Raw genomic sequence first — 22,380 nt, forward strand, 5'->3', positions numbered from 1 at the left:
CTTGAGTAACTCTCAATCAGAATGTGAACCATGGATGTTCTTCAAGCACCCAGAGTACCAGAATGGAAGTGATCATCAGTATCTTCAATATGTTTGAAACAGCCAACCAGAAAAAAACTGTATTTGATACCCAATGAGTTACCACTTGGCTTTTACTCAAGCTCGCATATCAGACCATCACAAGCGCTGGTCAGCCAAGACTAGCAGCAATAGCTCATGAGAATGCAAACACAAAGCTAATAAAGATGATGCGCATTTCTGTCAGATAAAAGACTCAGTAGTAAGTTAAAATTCCTACTGAAAATACCATAATGCCAAATCTTGCCATAGAGTTTACTACAATTCCTGGTTTGTCAGCTGCTTCTCAGTTCCTAAACAAAATTCACCTTAAATTAAAAGTTCATTAGATCCTTTCAGAGGAGGACAGTAGGTGGGATGGCAGCAAGGACCGGCAAAGCTGCAGGGGAACCCTTGATCACCAGGGCAGGTCAGGACTGACACCAACCCGGCTGAGTGCGCACCAAAGCCACCAGTCAGCTCCCATACCCATAAACACCACACTTGTTAGTCCTTTGGAACACAAAAGCAAAAATCCACCATCGAAACAAGTGCTGTGCGTTTGGTGGGTTCAGTTTAACAAAAAACATATTAAGATTGGTAAAGATGAAAATGGCTTTGATTGCTGGGAGTTGCTGGAACCTCGGGTGCCAGCTCCACAAGGGATAATTCCTGTAAGCCTGCCTTACAACACACAGCTGAGGCCGGGAAATAAATCAAGTCTGGCCATTTCTTCATAAGACACCCACCACAAATCTGGTTTTGCTGAATGTGGAAAAAACAAGATGTATTAAGTGCAAACATCCAAATACTTACAGTATGGTAAGTTGGGAGGAATAATAGCTCTGAGCTGTCCCAGGCACAATAAAGATCTCCAAAGTGGGAGCTCTAATCCACAACACTTATTGCTTCTCTAATGCCAGCATCAGAATTATATTTAAACCACCATGATTAATCAGCCCAGCAGAACCATCTTCACATCCCCAGAGGATCCAGAACCTCCAAGGTTTTATTAACCTTTATCTGAGGAACAAATTGGTTTGTTGCATCCATTTATCTTGGAGAGATACTCCAACAATCTTTAAGGGAATGCTGTCCTTTCACAGATTGTGGGCATTTTGATATAGTTCAGTAAGAGCTGGTTTCGCTTTTGTTTATTGCAAGTTTCACTTTCAGACTCCAAGAACTGCACATTGGCATTTTAAGCCCATGTGAAAGTGTTTACTTCCCTTGACGCCTTGCTAGAAGCTTCCCAGCTACAGTTCCAGCCCCATCACTTTACAGATAGCCGCTTCTAGGAAATTACAGCTTTGAGGAGGCTGCCTTGTGTTTTGTTGTTTTAAACCACCAAACAGTTGACATCACTGAAAACCTCAAGCAGTTAAAATTAAACCGGAAAAGGTCAGGGATCCAACATTCCCATCTTTTGTTTCCTCCCCATTTTACATTTATGCAGCAAATTACATGAACATATTCAAGCTTCCACCTGCAACACTCAGAGGAAATGCTCACTTAAAACTGAAAGCTGAGATCCTCTACAATCATGTTTCCTGGGATGGGAGCTTTAAACACCCACGTTGCACTGATGTCAAATAGAGCTGACCTAGCTTTTTAGGCATTTAAACATCATCCCCACTGCAACAACCACCCAAAAAAATCCCCAAACCAAACACCCTATTTTTACCATATGTTCTGCAGTTCATCTGCCAGGCTGCAGTGCCGCTGGGTCACAATAAAAAGTGATGGCAGATCCAGGGGAAGCAGTCTTTCAGTGCAGGAATGAGCAAGGGGTGCCTGTCCCAGGGAGCAGAGGCTCTCACCACAACCGCTGCTGTCCTCAAAGCTCATGGGATGGCACCCCATTCAGCACCTTTTCCCTGCAGCCCAGGGACAACACCCCTTGTGTTGAGTGGGAACAAGAACAACAAAGGACATTCCAGAAAACCAAGTGTTTATAGGCCGAGTGCAAACACAAGAGACAATAGAGGTGATGAGATGTGTCTGAATTCCTCCCACACTTTTAATTAAATAGCATTGTTCACTAACAACCCTTTTTGCTCCCTGCTCTTTTAGAAGCAGAAAAAGAAATTTCTGAATGCAGAACACAATCACAAATATTTAAGTTTTTAAGACCAAAAATTAAAACTCAAAATGATTAAAACTAAGCAAAGTTCAAGCAGCTCCGCAACCAGCTCTTTCCCACTATATCCTTCATCAGTGGATAAAAATAGTCAAGAGCTTTGCTCTTGTGTTCTTGAGGCAACACCTTTTTTCTGCTTCCTGTAAATGCCTCTGTGTAGGTGCCAAAAAGTTACAAGCCAAGAAAAAAAGTACCATCCAGCCACTGAGATAACCAGATGTTCGCAGTTGGAGCAAATGAAGCCGAATTACACAGAACTTCTGGTTGTACACCATATGCAGCACCTCCACTGTCCCAAACGTGTCTCTAAAACAAAAAGATTAACTTAAAAATAGGAACTTCAGAGAAAAACATACACATATGAGACTCGAGCAGCCTCAGCATTTAAGCCAACTATGTTTCACTGCAAGCTAAGTTACCTCAAGCCATTCAGCCTTCTGCCTGAATATTCCCTCCTTGGTTCAGTTTCGATGTCTTTAGGGAAAGTCTCTTTGCCCTGAGTGCTAACAAGTGAACTATTATTATAGCTATTGCGTTCAGTTACAGAAGGTCATTGTGCTAGAGGTAGTTTCTTATGTAAAACTGTTTTCAGCTCAGCAGGGTGGAAGGGAGGGAGCTGCATTTCACCAAAAACTGAACTGATAAGAGACGCAGCACTGTTTACTCAGCAGTGTGCTCAAATCCTTTTGCCTTTATTTCTGAACAGCTGAAAGGAGGTTTAAAGCATGCTACGGTCCAATCTTGACTTTTTAGTTCTAAATTAGAAGCTGCAAGCAGCACTCCGATAGCATGCAATATCTATTTATTGTGGATTACAGATCCTGGCGGTGCTGGGAAGAGTTTACAGTTCAATTCCCCTACAGACGTGCCTCCCAGACCAAAAAAAAGGTTTGCTCTCCCCGAGCACAGGCACACATAGTTGGCACCTCCTCCAGCGGGGAGCAGCTGGGCAGTTGCTACCGTGTCTCATTCCACTCACCATTACCAGCTATTAGATTGTCCCAAGTTTCTTGTTAAAGCTCAGTTAAAAAGTCACCAAACTGGGGGTCACAACACGTTGTTATTTGCCGTTTGGTGACCTTTGTCAGAGATACATAAAAATGTCTCTTTTTTTAACACCCCCCACACACACCCAGTTTAACCCTCAGCATACTGCCCACACAAGAAAAGGGTTCAAAGTTTGGCATGTTTTTAAGCAATGTAAACACAATTCCATATTAAGGACTGTGGAAAGTACCCTGAACGCCGAGCAAACAGAAACTGCACGGGAGCACGACACAAAGAGCCGCCCTGCCGCACAGCCTGCAACAACAACGAGCGAGTTGCTGTCCCTGCCTCACAGCTCTGCTCCTTCCTCGCTGATAAAAAGCGTCTCTCCCACTGCCGCGCTCCCCGAGCAAAAGCCACGGGTGGGAAAGCACCCTTTGTACGGCTGCGTTTTGGGAAAGTCAGAAATCACTTCCTCAGAGGTGCGGGGGTGGTCAAAATGAAAGCAAATCAGTCACATCCTCCACCTGAGCGAGCAGCTCCCACCGCACCGCAGCTGGTTACCTGTCTGAGACCCAGGAGGAAAGGCATTCTGCAGGCTCATCCTCCGCACCAGCGCCTGGGAAGGCAGGAATTTAAAGCCCCACAGTGACCATTTCCTCATCTGCTGTGGGCAGCCCCGCTCCTCGATCCTATTTAAACCAGGGCTTCCTCGGTTGGGAATGCTAAGTAAACAGGGTCCTGGGACACTGCACGCACTCGCTGGCTCCCCCTCCTCCTCCTCCTCCCACTCCCCGTGACATATCTCAGACGCAGCCCAGCCGGGGTGTTTGCAAGAGGGAAATGACATCAGGTCGGGCAGCTCTGCGAAAAAAAATGGAGCCAAAAAATAAATAAATAAGAAGCCCTGACCCTTAATGGAGCTGCTGGGTAACACCAGGCAGCTCGCTGCCAACGGGAGCTGCGTGCTGCCGGTGCGGGACCCTGGCCGGGAGCCATGCGGGCACAACCGCTCTGCTCCCTGCTAACGGGATGCTGCAAGTGGAGGGGAATCCATTAAACACGTTGGCAAGAGCCAGCAGCTCCTCAGCGATGATTAAATCTTGTTAAGCAAAATTAGACATTTAATCTAGGTGGGTTTTTTTGAGGAGAAAGCCAAGTTTGATGCTGCTTGCTGAACAGCACTGGAGATCTAGGAGCAACCACTATGGTTTCCCCAAGTACCTCCAGATCACAGGAACCTGGGTGAAGCCTTCACAGATCAAAAGTGCTCCCATGCTGCCTTCTGCTTGCCACCACAGCTTTGTTTTTTCTGAGCAACTCTTAACAGCACTGTTCACTATCCAGTTAATAGCCATCTCACTAAAGAAACAGCCACAACTACGCTGATTTCAGCAGGATCAGCACTGGGCTTCTCCAGCACCAGACAGGTGATGGGAAAACATTTTAATCCGCCCTTCCCCAAGGAAAAACGCAGCTAGTCCCAACATAAGGTTTCTCATTCTACTTGAGCTCATTTCACATTTTCATGCCAAGGGGTAATTAAGCCTTATAAACATATTTATCATCTGGTGCCCAGGATGGCATGTCTTGTTTGTCCTCTCCCATGCAAGGAGTACAGCAAGTTCCACAGCGGTGTCAGAGATGACACTGCAGAAGATAATCTAAATTTAACTCCCTTTTCTACCTCCACTTTGAAAGTTCAGCAACCTCTTTTTTTTTTTCTGTGCTTCTCTTTAGTCAGCAGCTGTCCTCGTCTGTCGGGGGGACTGGGACACCACGACCGTTCCATGTGCCCCAGCAGCAGCTCCAGGCATAGTTGACAGAGGGGCAGCTCCCCTTGCGTTTGGCCTCTTTGGCTTTTGGACCTTGACACGTTACAATATTTGACAAGGGAAGGAATATACGGGATTTTTTTTTTCCATGGAGAGTTCACTGAATCCCTTTTTTAGTAGCAGTTTTAACAATAATTGCAGGACTTCAGCAGAGAGAAAGAAACCACATATAATTCTTACAAATGCTCATTTGCAACAGCAGGGGAAAAAAAAAAAAAAAGAAAATCAAAAGATTAAAAAATAAAAAAGGCCCCCCCCAAAAAAAAACCACCCCAAAAAAAAACCAAAAACCACCCAACAGACCAGACCCTCCTGACAGCTGGATAGCTTGCAATAGTGTCAGAAAAAGACACCCATTTTCCAGATGCCAAAACCCCTCAGTGACCACTGGTGCTGCCTCCTCCCAGCCCAGCCCTGCCCAACCTCGGGGTTGTTTCCCAAATGAGAATCCTACTGTGGGTCTTCCTCTACACAATTAGGCTGTGAGACTACACACAAGTATTACTTATTTTTACACCAACTTAAAGGCATCGTATAAACTTGCCCTTTAAGGTAAGCACATCTCTGTTTTTCCTAAGAGAAAACAGGCACATTAGTAATTTCCTGGAGGATAAAAAACAGCAGCATTAGCGAGCATCAGCCAGGCAACGGGATTTTCCAGCTTTTGTGCTCTTGGATCAAATAAACTCTCAACCTTTGCTTTTCCAATTCTATGGACAAACAGCAGTGATTTAAAAGGGCAGCTTTCTGTTTTGGTCATCTGTTCTGTGGCCTCATGCTGTCCTTTGAAATATCTGACTTTGGCTGTTGCTATCCAGAGCCCTGGACAAGGCAGATCCCAGGGCTGAGCCAATGCAGCAATTTCTAAATCCTCAGAAGTAATCTAACTTTATCCACCCGCCTCTCCCCCAGCACATACTCAAAAGGTGAAGCGTCATTCCACATCTAAGACAAGTTGTGAAGGATTATCAAAGGCAATAACGTAACAGAAAAGCTAAAACATCCTAATTTATGTGTGAATTTAGCAATCCTGGAAAGACTGACACAAAATAGGTGGCTTGCAAGCAGGCATTACCACATTCGACTGCAGCAGCAGCAGCCATCCTCTCTTGCAGTCTCTGAGTGACAGTGACCGGTAACACACTCCACAAACTCCCCTATAGGTGATTATGGAAAAAGCCCTGGAGAGGGGCAAAAAAACCCCCAAAAAGCTGTACAAGTTAGCTCATACTCTTGTAATACCCTAATCAATACACCTAGAGCCTTTTCAAAACACCTACATTCTCCTAATCATTGCAGTTGCTTTGGCTATTCCAACTGGTATAATTTTACTCCCTCCTTTGAGTTTGTACGTTTTTGCCCCTGTGCTTTGTCTTGCAGCAAGGTCATAGACAGTGGTTGTGAACAAATAGTTCCTTTCATCAGAACTGAATTCACCACCTTGTAATCTGACTTTCATATTATTAGGAGGTAGGAACAGAAGTCCCCATCCGTCTTCTCACCCATTCATTACTCTGTACCTGTTAGCTATCTTCTTATAAAAGATATCAATCTTCCCTATCCTCTTAACACAAAATCTTTTCCCAAAGCCTTCAGCTGCTCATTGTTCGTTTCCAAAACCTTTCTAATTTTCTATTCCTCTCTGCTTGGGGGAAACCAGAGCCGAAATCATAATTATTTTAATGAAAGCATGAGCACCTCTAAGGCAGCTGGCTCAGCATGGGTTTCGCTTCCTTTATACAAACCTGGAGTTTAACATCTGCAAAGGCCACCCACCTATGACACAAGAGTGCATCCATCCGAGATAAAGAACAGAGCAAACACAAGTTTTGCAGTTTCTCCGCAGAGGAATCTCTTGAGGGTTATGAAAAGTTAGGGCTAACGTCAGGACAAATTATAGGATCTACATGATTTTGAGCATTTGCTTTATTAGGCAGCAGCCACCCACCCTTTTTTGGCATGTCAGTGTGGATCCCACTTCAGGATAATGGTGAGCAACATTCTTTTGAGGAGGAGGGATTAAAGACCTCTGGGCTTTATCAGTCTGTGCTACTGGTCTGCTGAACATGCCTATGTGCCCGAAACATGATGTCAAGCAAAGGATGCTGTGTGACTCCTTCCCAAGCCCAACACACTGTGCCTCGTGACCTCAGATTTTAGCATGCAACTGAATTAGATGATGGAAGTTGTTTGGGCCATTTTAGAGTCACTTTCCATGCTTGATGGGAGATGCTTGCAAGCAGGTTTAGTAACCCAGCAAGATACAATATCAATTTTGATACCCCCTGAGGGAGCAGCTTGACCTTTAGGTGATCCAGTTATTACAACACGATTGGAACAAAAGTGGAAGTTGTGCAGCTCAAATCTGTCAGGCTTGAAGCACAAAGCTCTCAGTTGCTCCATTATAAAATTCCCAGGCAGGGAGAGGTTTTGAACGGTAAATATGGGTGGTGTGTAATATCCCCTCAATTAAAACATGAATACTATGGTTCTGCAGCTCTCTCTCTATATATATATACACATATATATACACACACACACATATATATAGGTTGACCATAAAGTTGGAACAATTTTATCCTATGACTCTTCTATTTGCCCCAGTGCACTCTCTTATTTTCATATTATTAACAGGAGCATCAGTTACCCATATTCACCAGGTGGCCCACAGTCTTGGGTGCTAGAACTGAGACTATACAAGTCTGCCAGGCGCTCAAAACAAAGTGTGAAAAAGAAGCAACCTGAATGCAGGTGATTTTATGTTTCACCATCCTGGAGATGGCTCTGGGAATAAAGAAAAAATAAAAAATAAGGAAAAGGGAAAGAAACATACAGAAAAGCATAAAAAAAGTATCTCTGTTTCTCTAGAATAAGACAACATCCAGGAACTACCAACCTCTATCTGCCTTGAAGGCAAATGTTATAAAGGGATTGCTTGCTAGCAAAACCAGCATGAGACACTGGGAGATCACCAATGCTGGAACAGCAGTGCAGTGCTAGATCTGGCTGGAAACCATTTCTGGCTGGCTACCTGCCTGCAAAATCTGTCCACTTGTCAATTCCTGAGGAGTGAAGAGCCACTTCCCCACCCTAGAGGCACCATTATAAGAACACGATGACTTTTCAATGTGAGGACCAGGTGTCCCGGGCTCATGTAATGTATAACATTGGCACTGCCTACAAAGAATGTCATCAACAAATTCCAGAGGACAAACAGCAACAGGTCAGTCTGGTAATTTCCCACTACCTACAGGACCTACTCTATTGCTTAGGGGACACATGGTCCAAACCAAACTTTTCAGACCCTTTGCGTCTAGTACTGCTGTCCTATTTAGGAGTGGGGTAAAGCAGATCCCCCAGTTTGTGTGCAGTTCAACTACAAAACAAGGACACTGAAATCACTTCCATTTACTGTTTGTCAGGCCAAACTGACTTAATCATCATAAGAGAGAGCAAAGAGTAACTGCAGGAAAAGACACCATACATGTTGGAACTGGCTTGTGAGCAAGTGCTGCAACCGGTCTGCTGGAACAATAATTTTTAATGTGCAATGAAGCACAAGCGCTTGCAGTGGTTAGAGTCTGTCCTTGGGCAGGTCCCTCTTCGCTGCAGCCTGTCACCCCTTCTGCCAGCTCAATGGTTTAGAAGTGCAAAAAACTTCTGCAGCTTACTAAGTCAACATAAGCAAATCAAGACAGTGCATTTCAACCTCACTGCTGTCACCTGGCTTTGCCTCTGAGTAATGGGTTAACCAGGGAGGAAGAGACTGCGCACTTCAAAACATACTCAGTATTGCAAAAAGCCCCAAGGCAACAGCTCATGCTTGACTCTAACTAAATCTTGATTTCTAATTGAATCCTGAACAGCAAGCAGACAAGTGCAAATATGTGCCACATCCTCCACCTAAAAGTCATGACTGAGCCCTGAACCAAAGGAGGGGGCATTGCAGAGGAAGCCACCACCCAGTTTGTCACTGGTTATTTCAGCAGGAGCCTGTCCTCCTCTTCACTTTTCATATGTGGGTGAAGAAATACCAACAGCAATCACTTCCCTTTGCACTTATGTACAGCAAGTAGGCTCCTCCTCTGAAGCTGCTTTCTGTATTAAGCTATCATAAGAACGGCACTCAAGAAAGGGCAGGGAGCAGACAAGGAGTGGATGTGGAAGAGATACCCAAGAGGAGCCCTTTCCAACACCCATCTGACAGGGGAGACAAAAGACGCCACGTCCAGGCTGTTCCAGACACTCCTACCCACTCTGCTGTTTAGCTGATGGGAGATTTGTGGTAATGAAAAGTCCAGGCTCCATCTCTGAGACCAAAATAGGTTTTGGTAAGTGTAACTTGAAATTTTCAGCCCTCAGTGACACTGTTTCCCACTGCTTTTTCCCCAAGAAGAAGAAAATGATAGCCACAGGTCCAGCACACTTTGCTTCACAGCAGCAGAGCTGTGGCCAAGCCAAAGTAATTGTAACACCAAACACTATTTGCATCATCTATTTTGTATGAGCACTGTTTGAATACCCCAGCCCTGCCATTCAAGGCCAGAGGTCTTAAAAAGCTTTAAAGTCCTTTGCCACTGAGGCAGAGGCAGACTACAGAGTTGAAATTGCCCTACTGAGAAGTGGCACTAACTGCTTCAGTGGAGACAGGGTCAATTCTGCCCCTTCAGCGTTCCCAGGTCTTGGGCACCAATGTCAGGCTTCAGTTTTAGTCTGGAGTGGGTAATGAAGTCACTTGGAAAGCCTACTTGGCTTTCTGTGAGCTTGCTGGGAGGGGGAGAAGGAGGATAGAGGTGGGGAGCTCAGCTGTTAGACATCTGACAAGGCTGTCCTCAGGAGGGCTAGTGTGTCCTGGGTGGCACAGGGACACTAGCCTGGCTCCTTGCTTTTTGGCACTACAGCTCCTGTTTCCCTTTTGCCCACGTATGCAAATGGGACCTTTGATAACAGCTCAAGAGAAGATGATCTGCTCCAGACAGGGAAGAAGGCAGAGCCTGCAGACAGTAACAGGATCCCCTGAATGTGGGATCAAGACGGTGTTTGTTCTAGTTTTAGAGTCTTGCACCATATGGGTACCAAAAATATAGCCTGTGTGTGTCCTTTGGTCACATCGTTAGAGGAGACAACACTGTCCTAGAGCTGCTTACCAGCACAACCTTGATGGAGATCTTAGCTGCCCTACTCTTAGAAGTGCTATTTGTTTTCTCTCCAAATGACAGTAACTCACTATTTTTAGTGCTCATCCCATGTCTGCTTGGCATTTCCCTTGGGCCTTACCCTTGTTTCACAGTGCTGGTGCCAGCTCCCACGAAGCATTTTTTGGTGCCAAAGGGGCTGATGCCAAGTCTGTCTGTCTTGTTGCCAAAATGGCAGCTGGCTTTATTGCTGAGACAGGATTTGCCAAAGCTAACAGCACTAGTGCTGGGGTGACTAGCATTGATTTTAAGGTTTTCTTCTCCCTTACTCTTCTACTGCCTCTAGATTTCATGGGATAGTGCTGCTTCAATTTACCTTCTGGGGTCCTAGGAGATGGATTTTTCAATCAGAATCTAAGGCAACAGGCAGTTACACAGCAGACAATCTTAACTCAGAGCTCCTCAAAGAGAAGGATACTTACATACATGGAGCAATTATCTGGAATGCAGTACTGCCATTGCTGGCCCCAACTATGCAGGACCAAGCCCCGCTGCACATCAGGGAAGACTTGATCTTTCCCAGCCTGCAAATATGTTTAAAAAGAACCTACCATAAAACCAGAGACCCCACTGAAGATAAAGGCAGTTATGTGGCATTTCATCACCAAGATATACTCAAGACAGAAGTCTGGGGCAGGAGAAGGGGATCACAGATCAGCCAAATTGCATCACATCACCATGAGTAGACGACAAAACTCAAGAAAGGTCATGGCCTTTTTTGCCTCTTTTGCACTCCCATGAGTGCAACTCCATGAAATGCTACTACTGTTCAGCTAAAATCCAGTCTCACATGAGGCACAGGCATGTTGACTGTGGGAAACACCCAGAGAGATGTGGATAGCACATGTGATAGGTGATCATACATGTACAGATGCATGTAACTTGAAGTGATGATATTCCTGCAAATTAGTAAGTATTTTGATGTTAATCTCTGCTACTATTCTTCTAAACCTAAAATGCACACCTTATTCAGAAACTGTGGTGTCAAATGGGCATCCCATTGCCCAAAGATGCTCAGCTCTTGCTTCAGGAACAGTGCAGTTAGTTAACCTGACAAGAGGTAGACAGTTGGTTAAAATGGTTTTCTCATCATGTAATACTTTGCCAGAAGATCTGTCATAAATACAGTCTGATCAGATCTTTCTGAAGTTCCCTGGTCTTTTCTGAGCTTAAGTTTACATCCTGAACAAATTTAGAAAAGCCCCCAAAATCCCAGCAGCCTTGTTTTCCTCAGTTCACTTCACAAGAGGATCTCTTATTGAGTTCTGAGAACTCAGAACTTTGTTTCCAGCAAAGCACCACTTCTGTATGGCCCTTCTTGAGAGAAACAGATTTTCCAGGAAATCCTTTAGGGGAAAATAAAAAAAGAGACATCAGCAGCTGCTTCTTTCCAAGCACCCTGCTGGATACTATGGTTAGATAATGTTACACAGCAGAGCAATATTGCATAGGTTATACTGATGCAAAGAAATGTCCTCAAAGCGCCCTGTATATGTACAACCTCAAGCACTTTCCTGCTATTATCCCTGGACTTTACACTGCTGTGGAGCCTACATCCACATCAATAGGTGCGTTCTGGGTTGCACAGATGACTGTGATGGCGGTACACTAACCAAGAACAATTGGTTTAACAGGGATTTCTTCCTCTTAGAAAATACATGTGGATCACAATACCTTACTCCCAAAATTAAAAGTCTGTCAATGAACCCAATGGGCTGCGTAGTACCTACAGTTTTACAGGATTTCTGCTACCAGCAGAAAACTCACCTGAACTGCAACAAGTAGGCTGAGGCTCCATTTGTGGTTAGAGCCTGGCACAAACACGAGGGAAGCCCTTCCACATGGCATATGACAAGCAAAAAGACAGGAAGAGTTCTCCTTATCCAAAAAAAAAAAGCACTAAAGATCACACACATATCTTCATACAACTAAAGCAAAGACTTAAAGGAAATCACAAGTTTAACTATTAAGAAAGCTCAATACCACAAGCATTTAAAAGATCACAGCAAAACAGTATTAAAGACATCACTTTTTTTTATCGCTAGACACAACTCTAAGAGAGCTATCAGATCTTAATCTCCATGGTTAAAAAAGTCTGCAAACAGGCAACTTTAAGCACAAAAAAAACCACTTCAGAAAAACCTCATCTTAGACAAAAACTTGTCTTTTTTAACTTTAATTACTATGTTGCTTAGGAGCTCTCAAAGTACTTGGAAGAAAGGCATAAATTCATCTCTATTTTTAAATGATGAGTCAACAAAAGTAAGGAATAAACAAACCAGTGCAGTTTACGGTTAAGTGCAGTTTCAAGGTTGAGTTTACCCATATCTGTGAAAAAGCAGGAAATACAGACTTTAAAGCCTAATCTCTCCCTGTTGTAATACCAGTCCTCCCTTGTACCACATCTTTACCAGGAAGACAAGAAAAGCTTCCCAAAAGGCCACACAATTTATTGCTCTGCCAACCAGAAAAGGAGAGCTTTTGGGATTGCCTCAACCAGAACAGCTGTCAGAAAGCATCATCCACATAAAGCAGGGAGCTCACAGATGTAGGTTTCCAAGTACAAATAAAGTTGGTTCGATCCAAGCATGCAAGATAAAAAATTCACAGCCTCCCAGCCTCAGCTCCTCCATCCTACTGCATTTTCCCCTCTCTACAGCTATTTTCCCTGACTGTAAAATGGATAGAGTGCCAGAAAGTTGTTTGAGATACTACAACTGTCAGACTCCAAATACAACTAATTGTTATTCTTTCTATGCCTAGCAGAACTGCCACCGGTTACCCAAATATTTCCTGTTGGGCTCGGCTCATCTAGAGGCCACCCTGGGACAGCCAGCAGCTATATAAGGAACAGGCGGCAGGCAGGAAGTGATGGCCAAGTGGTGTGTTTCAGCATCAGCCCTGGCATTACAGTTTGCACTTCGCTTAAGCATTAAAAGCACTGGTGGCACCTAGAATCACAGCAAGTTTCTAAATCTGCAGGCCAAGTGGTTTTGCTGTTTCAAGGGCAGATAACCTTCAACATCCCGCTGTCTCACTCCCTTGGGTTCATGATATCTGTAGGGCTTCCCCCTTTGCTATATGGTCAACATGTGTTCCTCTTCTGTGCATAAGCATGCTTTATTTCCTGTAGCTCAGTGCCCAATAATTAAAAACTCATTTCAGCTTTATTTTGGGAAGAAACACTGACCACCATAATCTGCCTTTATGGGTATTATCTTATCCTAACTGCTCTAATTTCCATTAGTGCTTGTTATTCCACTGGCAGATTAAGCAAACACTTCCCTGGCTGTGGCAGGGCTGAAGGAGGACAGCATGACCCTGTCTTACCTCTTTCACACACTTCTCTGCAGCAAGGCTGCACAAAAGAAAGAAGACCAAGTGCTAGCTTTCTACTTGCTGAAAACTGGCTTACAGACATGCTGTCATGGTCTGAACCCAGGAGACATACATTTGCTTTAGATCACAGTATCGGTGGCCTCTTTTTCCTGGAACCATTGTTTTCTTTTAAATTCTCCCAGAGCATAAACCAAATAGTCCATGTGCATTTGTGTAAAACAAATCAAAACCTGACTGACATCCCACCTTTGCACAGAAAGGTAACTAGTGCTAAGTAGCATGACTACAGTTAAATAGTAAATCTTAAGGAAAAAAACAACCAACCTACCACCAAACTACCAGAAGCCAGTTATCTTCTTCTTCAAAAGGTGTACAACATACATGTTATCCTCAGCACTCAGAAAGCTTAAAGACCTGCGGGTGTCTGTTGAATGAAGAAGCTCTAAGGCAAGGAAATATATTCAGTTTTTAGAAATACTTCTGACACATCATAGGCTCCTACAGTAGTATTTTTCCCCTGAAGCAGGTAGTTTGGGGAGTAGGAATTCTGAACATCTCCTTTCGGAAACAAGCAAGAAAATGGCCCACCAATTTCACTGCAGAAACCCAGCCTGCACCTTGTAAAGTCATCAGCCCATTGAAAGAGACATCTTCCAGGTAAAAATACATGAAGAACTTAGGGATGGACAGCAACATTTGTGAGCAGGATTTAATTACAGATTTAATTACAGACTGGCCATAAGACTGTCCTCCTTTCAGCACTTGTTTCTTAAAACAGGCTTCAAACGTCAGGACTGTTTGAGAATGAAAGATGTAAACCCAGAGGCACCAGGCTGAAAGGCTTCTCAAGAAGTCACCCTGACAAACTGCTCTGGGAATAATTTGCTGCATCGTTCACAACCTAGGGCATCAACATTTCTCTAACCTATTCTTAAGACAACTACAATCACTAGTATTGCTACCACCTCAACAGGCAATGTGCTTCTGTGCTCAATGCTCTTTAAAAATTAGTATGTTTTTTCCTGTTAATATTAATTCAGGCCTTAGTGCAAGGTAAGGCAGTAATTTCTGTCTCTGCACTAAAAACAAGACAACTGATCAGTATCATCTTAACTTAGCTCACCTGGAAAATTGTTCTATTCATCTATAAGTTGCTTTCAGAAGGCAAAAGAAGGTGTTGGGTTGGTTTTTTTTTTTCCCAGAGACTACAAGGATTAAATCATAGTTTTATCACAGTTCTTCTCACTCTGCAACTTAAACCCATCTTAAAATGTGAGATCCGAAACGGCGTGCATCACTTACTAGTGTGGAGTATTACAAAATACCTGCATAGCACACTTCTATTACTATATCATTACAGATTTGGTAAGGTTTTTGCAACAACTGAGCTCAATTTCTGATACATTCCAAAATCCTAGATTCCCTCTATTTGACTTTTCCATCCAGCAAGTACTCTGCATTTTTCTTTTGGGAATAGTTAAATAAGGCTTCGATTGTTCTCCTGTCTTACACACACACAACCCTTCATCTGCATTACAGGTGCTTTCTCTCTGCATCCCAAACTGTTGGCACAGAGGCAGAACAAACCCCTCCAGGACCCCAGTCACCACCACAGACTACTACTTAGCATGTATTTGTCACTTAACAAACCCACTGCATTACTATTTAAGCCTGGACACAGATCTATACTCAGCATCCTATAACCAAAATGTGCTCCCTCACTCAGGCTGGACTCCAAAACATCCATTGAATCACCCAAATTATTTTTTTTCCCATGAGGTTGTTCCTTATAAATCCACACCGCTCATTTCCTGTTGCCTAAGAGATGCTTATAAAGCCTTCAGGGATTTATTCTAGTACTTCACTAGACACTAGTAAATACTGAAGCATTTCACCATTTTCTAATTTTTCTTCCTTATTCTTTTCCTTTAACTTGACTCCTTCACACTTAGTATTAATTTTAATGTGTGTAGAATTACAACCAGGAGTTTGTGCGTTTTGTTTTTTCCCCCCTAGAGAACCAAAAGAATAGCAAACCTTTTCAGTCTATGTATCAGTTACTGAGTTAGTTTACTCACTTCCCTCATTAAATTTCAGATCAATACTTTGTTTTTTACATCTAATACTCTATTTGCAGAACCTTTCCTTAAGCCTTTATGTGGAGCTTGCTCGCTGTAACACAATTTTTACACCAAAGGTGAACCAGACAAGCAGTAAAATCTTTATTGTCCCTTCAGTTTTAGACAACTGAATTTAGTAGATGGTTTTAGCATCAGCAAAAAAAAAAAAAAAAAGATGAAGATAATGAATTTCAGGACCCCTTTAAAATCCAGGTCTGGCATGAGAAAGAAAAATGTTAGGGATTTTTAAAACATATAACCCATTTGTGTAAAGAATTCAGCATAAACTGACAGCATGACTTTACCTTTTAGAGTGTTAGCACACAGTGGACTATTTATTGAAGTCTGAGCTCACACTGAGTTGAAGTTGCCACAAGGAAAAATAAGTGACTGTCAAAATGTACCCAAATTCTGTTAAAATTCAAAGCAAAGTTTCAATTAAGAAAGCTAAAGTTATCTTTTATAAAAGTAGAAACTTATTAGTGAAATGGAACTCCTATCTGCCAAAGTGAGCCAGGAGAGCCAGAGGTATTCCATGTGTCCACCATGCACCAAAAGAGCCTTACGGATGCTGAAGGACTCAATTTGGAAATCCAAGTCAGTAACAGAGGTGAATCAAGCAGCTTTGCTATCAGATCAAGCGCACTGGACCAGGTTTAGTTCTCTAATACACAGTTAGTGTATGTTTGAGCTGTGTAGTTAAAGAGAAGTCTTTGAGCTATTATTATGCCTTACAGTCGTGTAGCTCTGACCGGCTGAGCCTCGTACTTCTCCTTTCTAGGCAAGCTAGAAGAAGAGCAACCCTGCTGCTTCCTCATTAGTGTAAAGTACTGCTGTCACACTGTCTGCAGCTAGTTTTCAGACTACCCTGAAGGATACCCAGACCTCCAAAACCTCAGCAAACACATGGAAAATGCTCCTTCCTGAATTCCCCCAGAACAGAAAGATGCACCAGTGGCTCCTACAGTCTATAAACTGCAAGTAGTTCGTGAGTGTCTGCTGCTTACAGCAGCTCTCACCACATTCTCATTTAGGTCCTCCACTTTTTGCTTCTCATCTGGACTCTGGAAGAAATTTGGATGCACACAGATTCCAAGGATGTCCCTTGTGAGTTATATCCTCAGGTATGAGAAATGCCACTTAAGTCAGAGCTTTGACAGAGAGCCCAGATCTTGCTGCAACATGGTAACTCTGCCAGAGCCATCCTGCCAGGTCTATAAATCGCAGTATTTCGCAAACTAACAGTAGAATCTGAAATAAGATTCACTTCTGAAGGACAAGCTGGTGGTCTAGAAGTTTTGTTTTATTTCAAAGTGTTGCCCTAGGTCAGCTGACCACACAAGCAAGGAGCACAGGCACACACACGCTGTTGTACCACTGTAGATGCCAAGCATTCAGTAAAGGCAGTAAATGCTAATGCCAGAACAAAAGACAAGACTATTTTCACAAGTATAGCAGAGTCCCCCCACAGACCCAGTTTTACATGGATTGTGTCTAGCACAAAACAGCCACTTCTTCACAGTAGACACATTTATTCCTGGCAAAAAATTACATGGTGGGTCAGATCTCTCAGAGACACTCTGGCATCTTCAAGAAAGGTCAAGAACTTTCTCCCCCATAAGACTTACTGAGAAACAGAAATTAAAGGACTCCTCTATTCAATAGCACAGATTCAGACATTCTGCCAAGATCTGAACATTTTTACCATGTTTTTTTGCGGCACAGCCTGCGACTCAGAAGCATTCTTGAACATGAAGGCTCGTATAAATTTACCAAATACAAGTCAGAAAGATTTTCCAATTGCTATCTACATCTCAGTCAGCAGAAATATGAAAATCTGACAACTAAAAGAAGGGGCATTACCCAGTATATTCCCCCCATGTACACATCCCGAGAGCTGCATCAAAATCTGTTTGGTAATAATTCCTTCACAAGACAGTTGATCTTCAGTGATCTAGGAAGTTGTGGATAAACCTCGAGAACTGAGAATGTTTTTGGTGCATATTCTCATTTCTCCCCAGGGAATCTTGATCTTCAGAGGAATATTAACATGAAGTATGTAAAATATTTTGCAGGCTGTTTATAACCTAATGACTCCAAACATAACCTTAAATGCCGTTCTGCAGAGTTAGCCATGTTCAGCAATTCGAGCAGAAGGTGAATGCTAGAGCCTCTCAGGCAGACCACTTCTATGGCTCTTCCTTAAGCTTTGTTCAAGCGACTTCAGATAACACAGTTAATCTTATACTGATATCAGCAAAACACTGCTTGGAATCAAGCTGACATAAAACTTGCATTATTAACTAGTAAAATCATTCCAAGGGCTTGTGTTTGGAGATGTCTGTCCACACATACAGCCAAATCTGAAAATCCAGCTTCAGTTCTTACTTAATGTTCAGTTCTTACTTAAACATTACTTTATGGTTAAAACTAGTGTTCTTTTGGAAAAGACATTTTGAAACAAATACTCTAATCCTTCATTCAAAGACAAACGTGAAAAGCATATGGTTCCCACTGGCTATGCTTATTGTAAATCAAGTTACCTTTCTGGAAACTCAGTATGTGTTTGCTAAATGAAAACAAAACATCACTTACAGCTTCACAATTTGAATTTAGGAGGCCAGATGCTGCGGGAGTTAAGGTTTACTTCGCAGTGTTAGTTTACCCACTTATACATCCTGAAGGCTAAAAAAAGTATTTAAGGAGGAAAGAGTGTTACAATCTGTGAAGTTAATATTTGTGTTAAAATACTCACAGAAAAATGTAGCTGTTTGCTTTCCAGAAGCCACTATTTGGTCTCTTCTATTTTTCCAATTAGAAGAGGCCTTTGCAGAATTATAAATAAAACACTGGAAGCTCCATGTGACTTTCCCATATGTACTTTTTCAACAGCCAAGTGACTTCCCCTATCCCATCCCCACTGTTTGCATACCAAGGCAGTGTTTGCCAAGTTTCAAGTACAGAATATTTAAATCACAATTGTAAAACCAAGAAGACAAAACTTTTGTTAATATAATTTGATCAGAGATACACCTCATAAGAAGACTTAAAATGTGGATGGAAGTGAGACCAAAAAAAGGAAAGATCGTATGTTTTGCCATCAGTTTACAAGGAATGTCATTATGTCAGCATAGAAGATGTGGGAAATGGCAAGAATGCCAACATTAGCTTCTGAGTTTTTGAGAGTAGAGTACCATTTCACTTCTACACATGTTCCAAGACAGAAGATACTCTTCACTCACTGAACAAACAAGCAGACCTAACCCAAAAAGTGAGAGAGGAGTTAAGAAAACATCTGAACGTCTTATTCCTCCAGGGCTACTGGCACATTCAGCAGACGTGAGGATTTTCCTGTCTGCTACTTTCCTTGCTGCTTTCATTCCCACCATAATATCCAAACATCTGAGAGCCCAACATGTGAGTGGCTCTCATCCTATGCACCACATCCAAAAAACTTTTGGAGATGACCTGAAACCAGGCCTCCAGCTTTCTGAAGGGTGGGACTCCTGGACACATCTACAATGAGCAATGCAGCAGGTAATTCTGAGCCAAGAGGAGACAGTGAGCAAGGCTGAAGCAGACGTACTGGGACAAGAAGGATCGCCTACCCGAGGAAAAAGCCGTGGACAAAGTACAGAACTGGCCTGCAGCTGAACAAGTGAAGGAGCCCAACAAGGAAGGCAATAAATAAAGTCACCTGCCACGTAACATCAAGACTGCCATGTTAGACTGAATGACCCAAAGTGGAAGTTGGACATGTATTCTTCCCAGGACACCAAAGTATCTCTTTTCCAGTCTGAGCTGCAGCACAACATTCGTTCCTATTGACCTCACTTTTCCTATTGGATCAGGAACACACCCACAGTACTATCTTGATCAATGCAATCACAAAAGGTCCTTCCTTGTATGCAACAGCTCAAAGCACATCTGGCAGCATTACAAGACCCCACACACAAACACCTTGAAATTCTCGTGTTGGATTTGACCTACATCAACTCTTACTAATATTTAAATACTCCTTTGACACCAGGAGTGGAGGTGGCTGTGGGCTGGTGACAACTTGCAGCTTTGCTCCACGCAACCAGCAGTCTTTGCCGTGAAAAGCGTAGCATCATGACTTAATTTAAGACACTGCACAAACACCAAAGGGGCCTTAAAAGCCTGCTTGGCCCTCCTGAAAGGTGTTCTCTGGTCCTACTTGCAGCCTAGAAAGCTAGGAGAAAGAGGCTTCTCTTTATTCTTTGCAGTCTTGTTCAGCCACACTCAACGCCTGCACGCATCCTAAGTTGATGGTTACTTCCTGTTGACAAATATGTTCTTCTGCAATCTATTTTATCTATTTTCAAAACAATAGATAACACATGTTTTCACATTAGCCAGGGTTTTTTGCAAGAGAAATAACAGCCTTTTTGTAACACTCCAAAGAACTTGTGGTCCATTCTCAAACTGTGCTGGACTTCATATTTGCCAAAGTCACTGTTTTCTATTGTTTTATTTTCCATCAGCAAAATAAGAGTAGAACTTACCAAATCAGAAATGGAGCCAGAGTCCTTAGTGGTTATAGATAACTTCTATTACTTTGCACTATGCAAAAGATTTTACCTTTTTTTTTTTCACGCTAGTTCAATGTATTACTGTTTGTATGTATTGAAAAGAATCAGAACTCATTTCTACGTTAAAGATCAGAAGTTTAAGAAACAAACATCCTGTGATCTAGTTATTTGCCTGTAATGAGGGAAAACCAATACAAAGCCATCCTATTTGTCAAAACTAGCAATTGTTGATGACGACCATAATTTTAGGGCAAATCTTCAGAGAATTATCATTAAAAAGTGGTACCTTCTTTTTATTTATCCCTTCCCTTGACCAAATATATATATATGTGTGTGTGTGTGTATGTATAAATAAAAGCAAGATAATATTTTATTTTACTCTTCCACAATAACAAGGAGACTGAAAGCATAATTCACTCTAGTAATTCTCTGTAAAGGAAGATTTCATTGTTAACTATAGTAAGTAAACACCAGATTTAAGTCTTCCCTTGCAACTTGCCAATCTTGTCATGACTCAGCTTGAAAAGAAAAAAAAATTTCCTTTGCACTTCAGTAACTTTCCTCTTTTAGTCTCCACAAAAAGACGGATGAGAATTTAGAAAGATTCCTAGCCATGCACCACTTCTGGCTGAAATCACTGTTACAAGTCAAAAAGCAATCAGAGACTTAAAATACAGGCAGAAATTGTTCAGTGGTTGGTATTCATTTGTTAAGCCAGAACTTCAATACTGCCTTTATAAAGCAAATCAGCATCAAAAGAGAGGCAGAAATATGCACTCAGTGCTTCTGACATACTTGATTGTAGCAGAATATTCTAAGTAGGAAGCCATAAATATATAGCTAACAGTCTCTGAGATAACCAGCAAAAAGGCAGCCACAAGCATCATCAGGAATGAAAACTAATGATCTCAATTTCTCCCAAAGTGCCAAGAACTCAGACCTACACGACTGAAGACTCTGTAAAGAGCATACACATATAAAAACATATTTAAGACCCACAGGACTGGAATCCAGTAACAAAGTGCGACAGTGATAATTCACGTTATCAAGTTTTTCTTTTCATGTCATTAAATACCTTTTGTTTCCCGTCTCCACACCTCACAACCCACTTTTTGTAACTCTGAATCCTGACAAAAGTCACCAACAGTCTCCTACTGCATGAGATACTATGCAACAGCCTTCAGGGTGGGGAAGCCAACCCAGATCCTAATTTATCAACTCAGAAGCACAAAGAAAGAGAACACTTGTACCGGCTTTCACATCTCTCTTCTTCACAGCTTGATTATCTCTGCTAACAGGTTCTAACAACCAAGACATCAGAATTCATACTTCAGTATCTTCACCTTCTTTCCTGAAGGACTCTAGCTATGGATTCCTGATTTGCTGCCAAACTATGCCCTGAAACAAGCCAGAGAGTGCTCAGGAAACAGTCGGGAAAAGGTTGGAAGTAAGAGATGGTCGCACGCAGAGCCCAGCACACAGGAGGTCAGCCCCTGACTGCAGGGATTCGCAAGGCTTTCCATGTCTCAACACACCTCAAAGAGATTTGTAAGGATTTGCCAACTTCAGAATAACAAATCAAGGAGGAACTGTGTAGCTGCAAAAGCCCACACAGCTGAATGGAACCATTTCAAGCTATCTACAGACTGGGGAATGTACAGTGCAATAAGTATTAGATTTTACGCTAAACTTAAGTCCATGATTCTTGACCACAAACCCAAGATCAGAGGTCAGATTTGGAAGTGAAGCTTTATACAAAGATCCTGGCAAATGCTAGAAGAAACAAGGGGAAAAAAACCAATCAGCCAAGCAATGATCATTCCTTACAAGAGCAGCTGCCTGGAAGAATTTGAGAAGTACTTTGACCAAAAGCGTTTCAGTTGCCATTCAAAATATTCCCACATTCCATTTCGAATTTCAAAATCTCTTTCCCTTCAAAGTGTCTGTTCTCCTATACTTTCTCCAAAGGCTCTTGCAACTTAAAAGTCATAAGAAAGCACACCGAAACCACCAGACTTGACTGCTGCCAACACTTCTATGCTAGATAAGGTCACCTTTCTGCATTACTTCTTATGCAGCAACTCCTCTGAGAAAATGTTACCTTTCCTCCTTCTAAAGCACTATGTATGATGACAAGCAAACTAAGACACTAAG

The 22,380-nt window shown here is 42.5% G+C and overlaps 1 protein-coding gene across 12 annotated transcripts in view; it reads right to left on the minus strand.

Moving 5' to 3' along the window:
- Positions 1-22,380, minus strand: part of WBP1L (WW domain binding protein 1 like) — a 68,366-nt gene that overhangs the window by 29,023 nt on the left and 16,963 nt on the right. For 4 of the 12 annotated variants that reach the window (XR_013957212.1, XR_013957213.1, XM_080621145.1 and 1 more), the window contains exons 1-2: positions 3,749-3,955; positions 2,392-2,501 (exon numbers count right to left, since the gene is read on the minus strand). The exons of 2 other annotated variants lie outside the window; for them this stretch is intronic. Coding sequence is in view for 4 of the 10 variants with exons in the window: in XM_080621145.1 (XP_080477271.1) it covers positions 2,392-2,501; positions 3,749-3,848 (210 nt within the window). In the remaining 6 variants the exon portion in view is untranslated. Of the gene's footprint in view, positions 2,504-2,616; positions 3,697-3,748; positions 3,956-22,380 lie in introns of those variants that run through there. 6 more of the 12 variants (XM_080621146.1, XM_080621157.1, XM_080621153.1 and 3 more) reach the window with 5 other exon arrangements.

The sequence above is a fragment of the Psittacula echo genome, assembly GCF_963264785.1.
Source record: "Psittacula echo genome assembly, chromosome: 6".
Classification (NCBI taxonomy): domain Eukaryota; kingdom Metazoa; phylum Chordata; class Aves; order Psittaciformes; family Psittacidae; genus Psittacula; species Psittacula echo.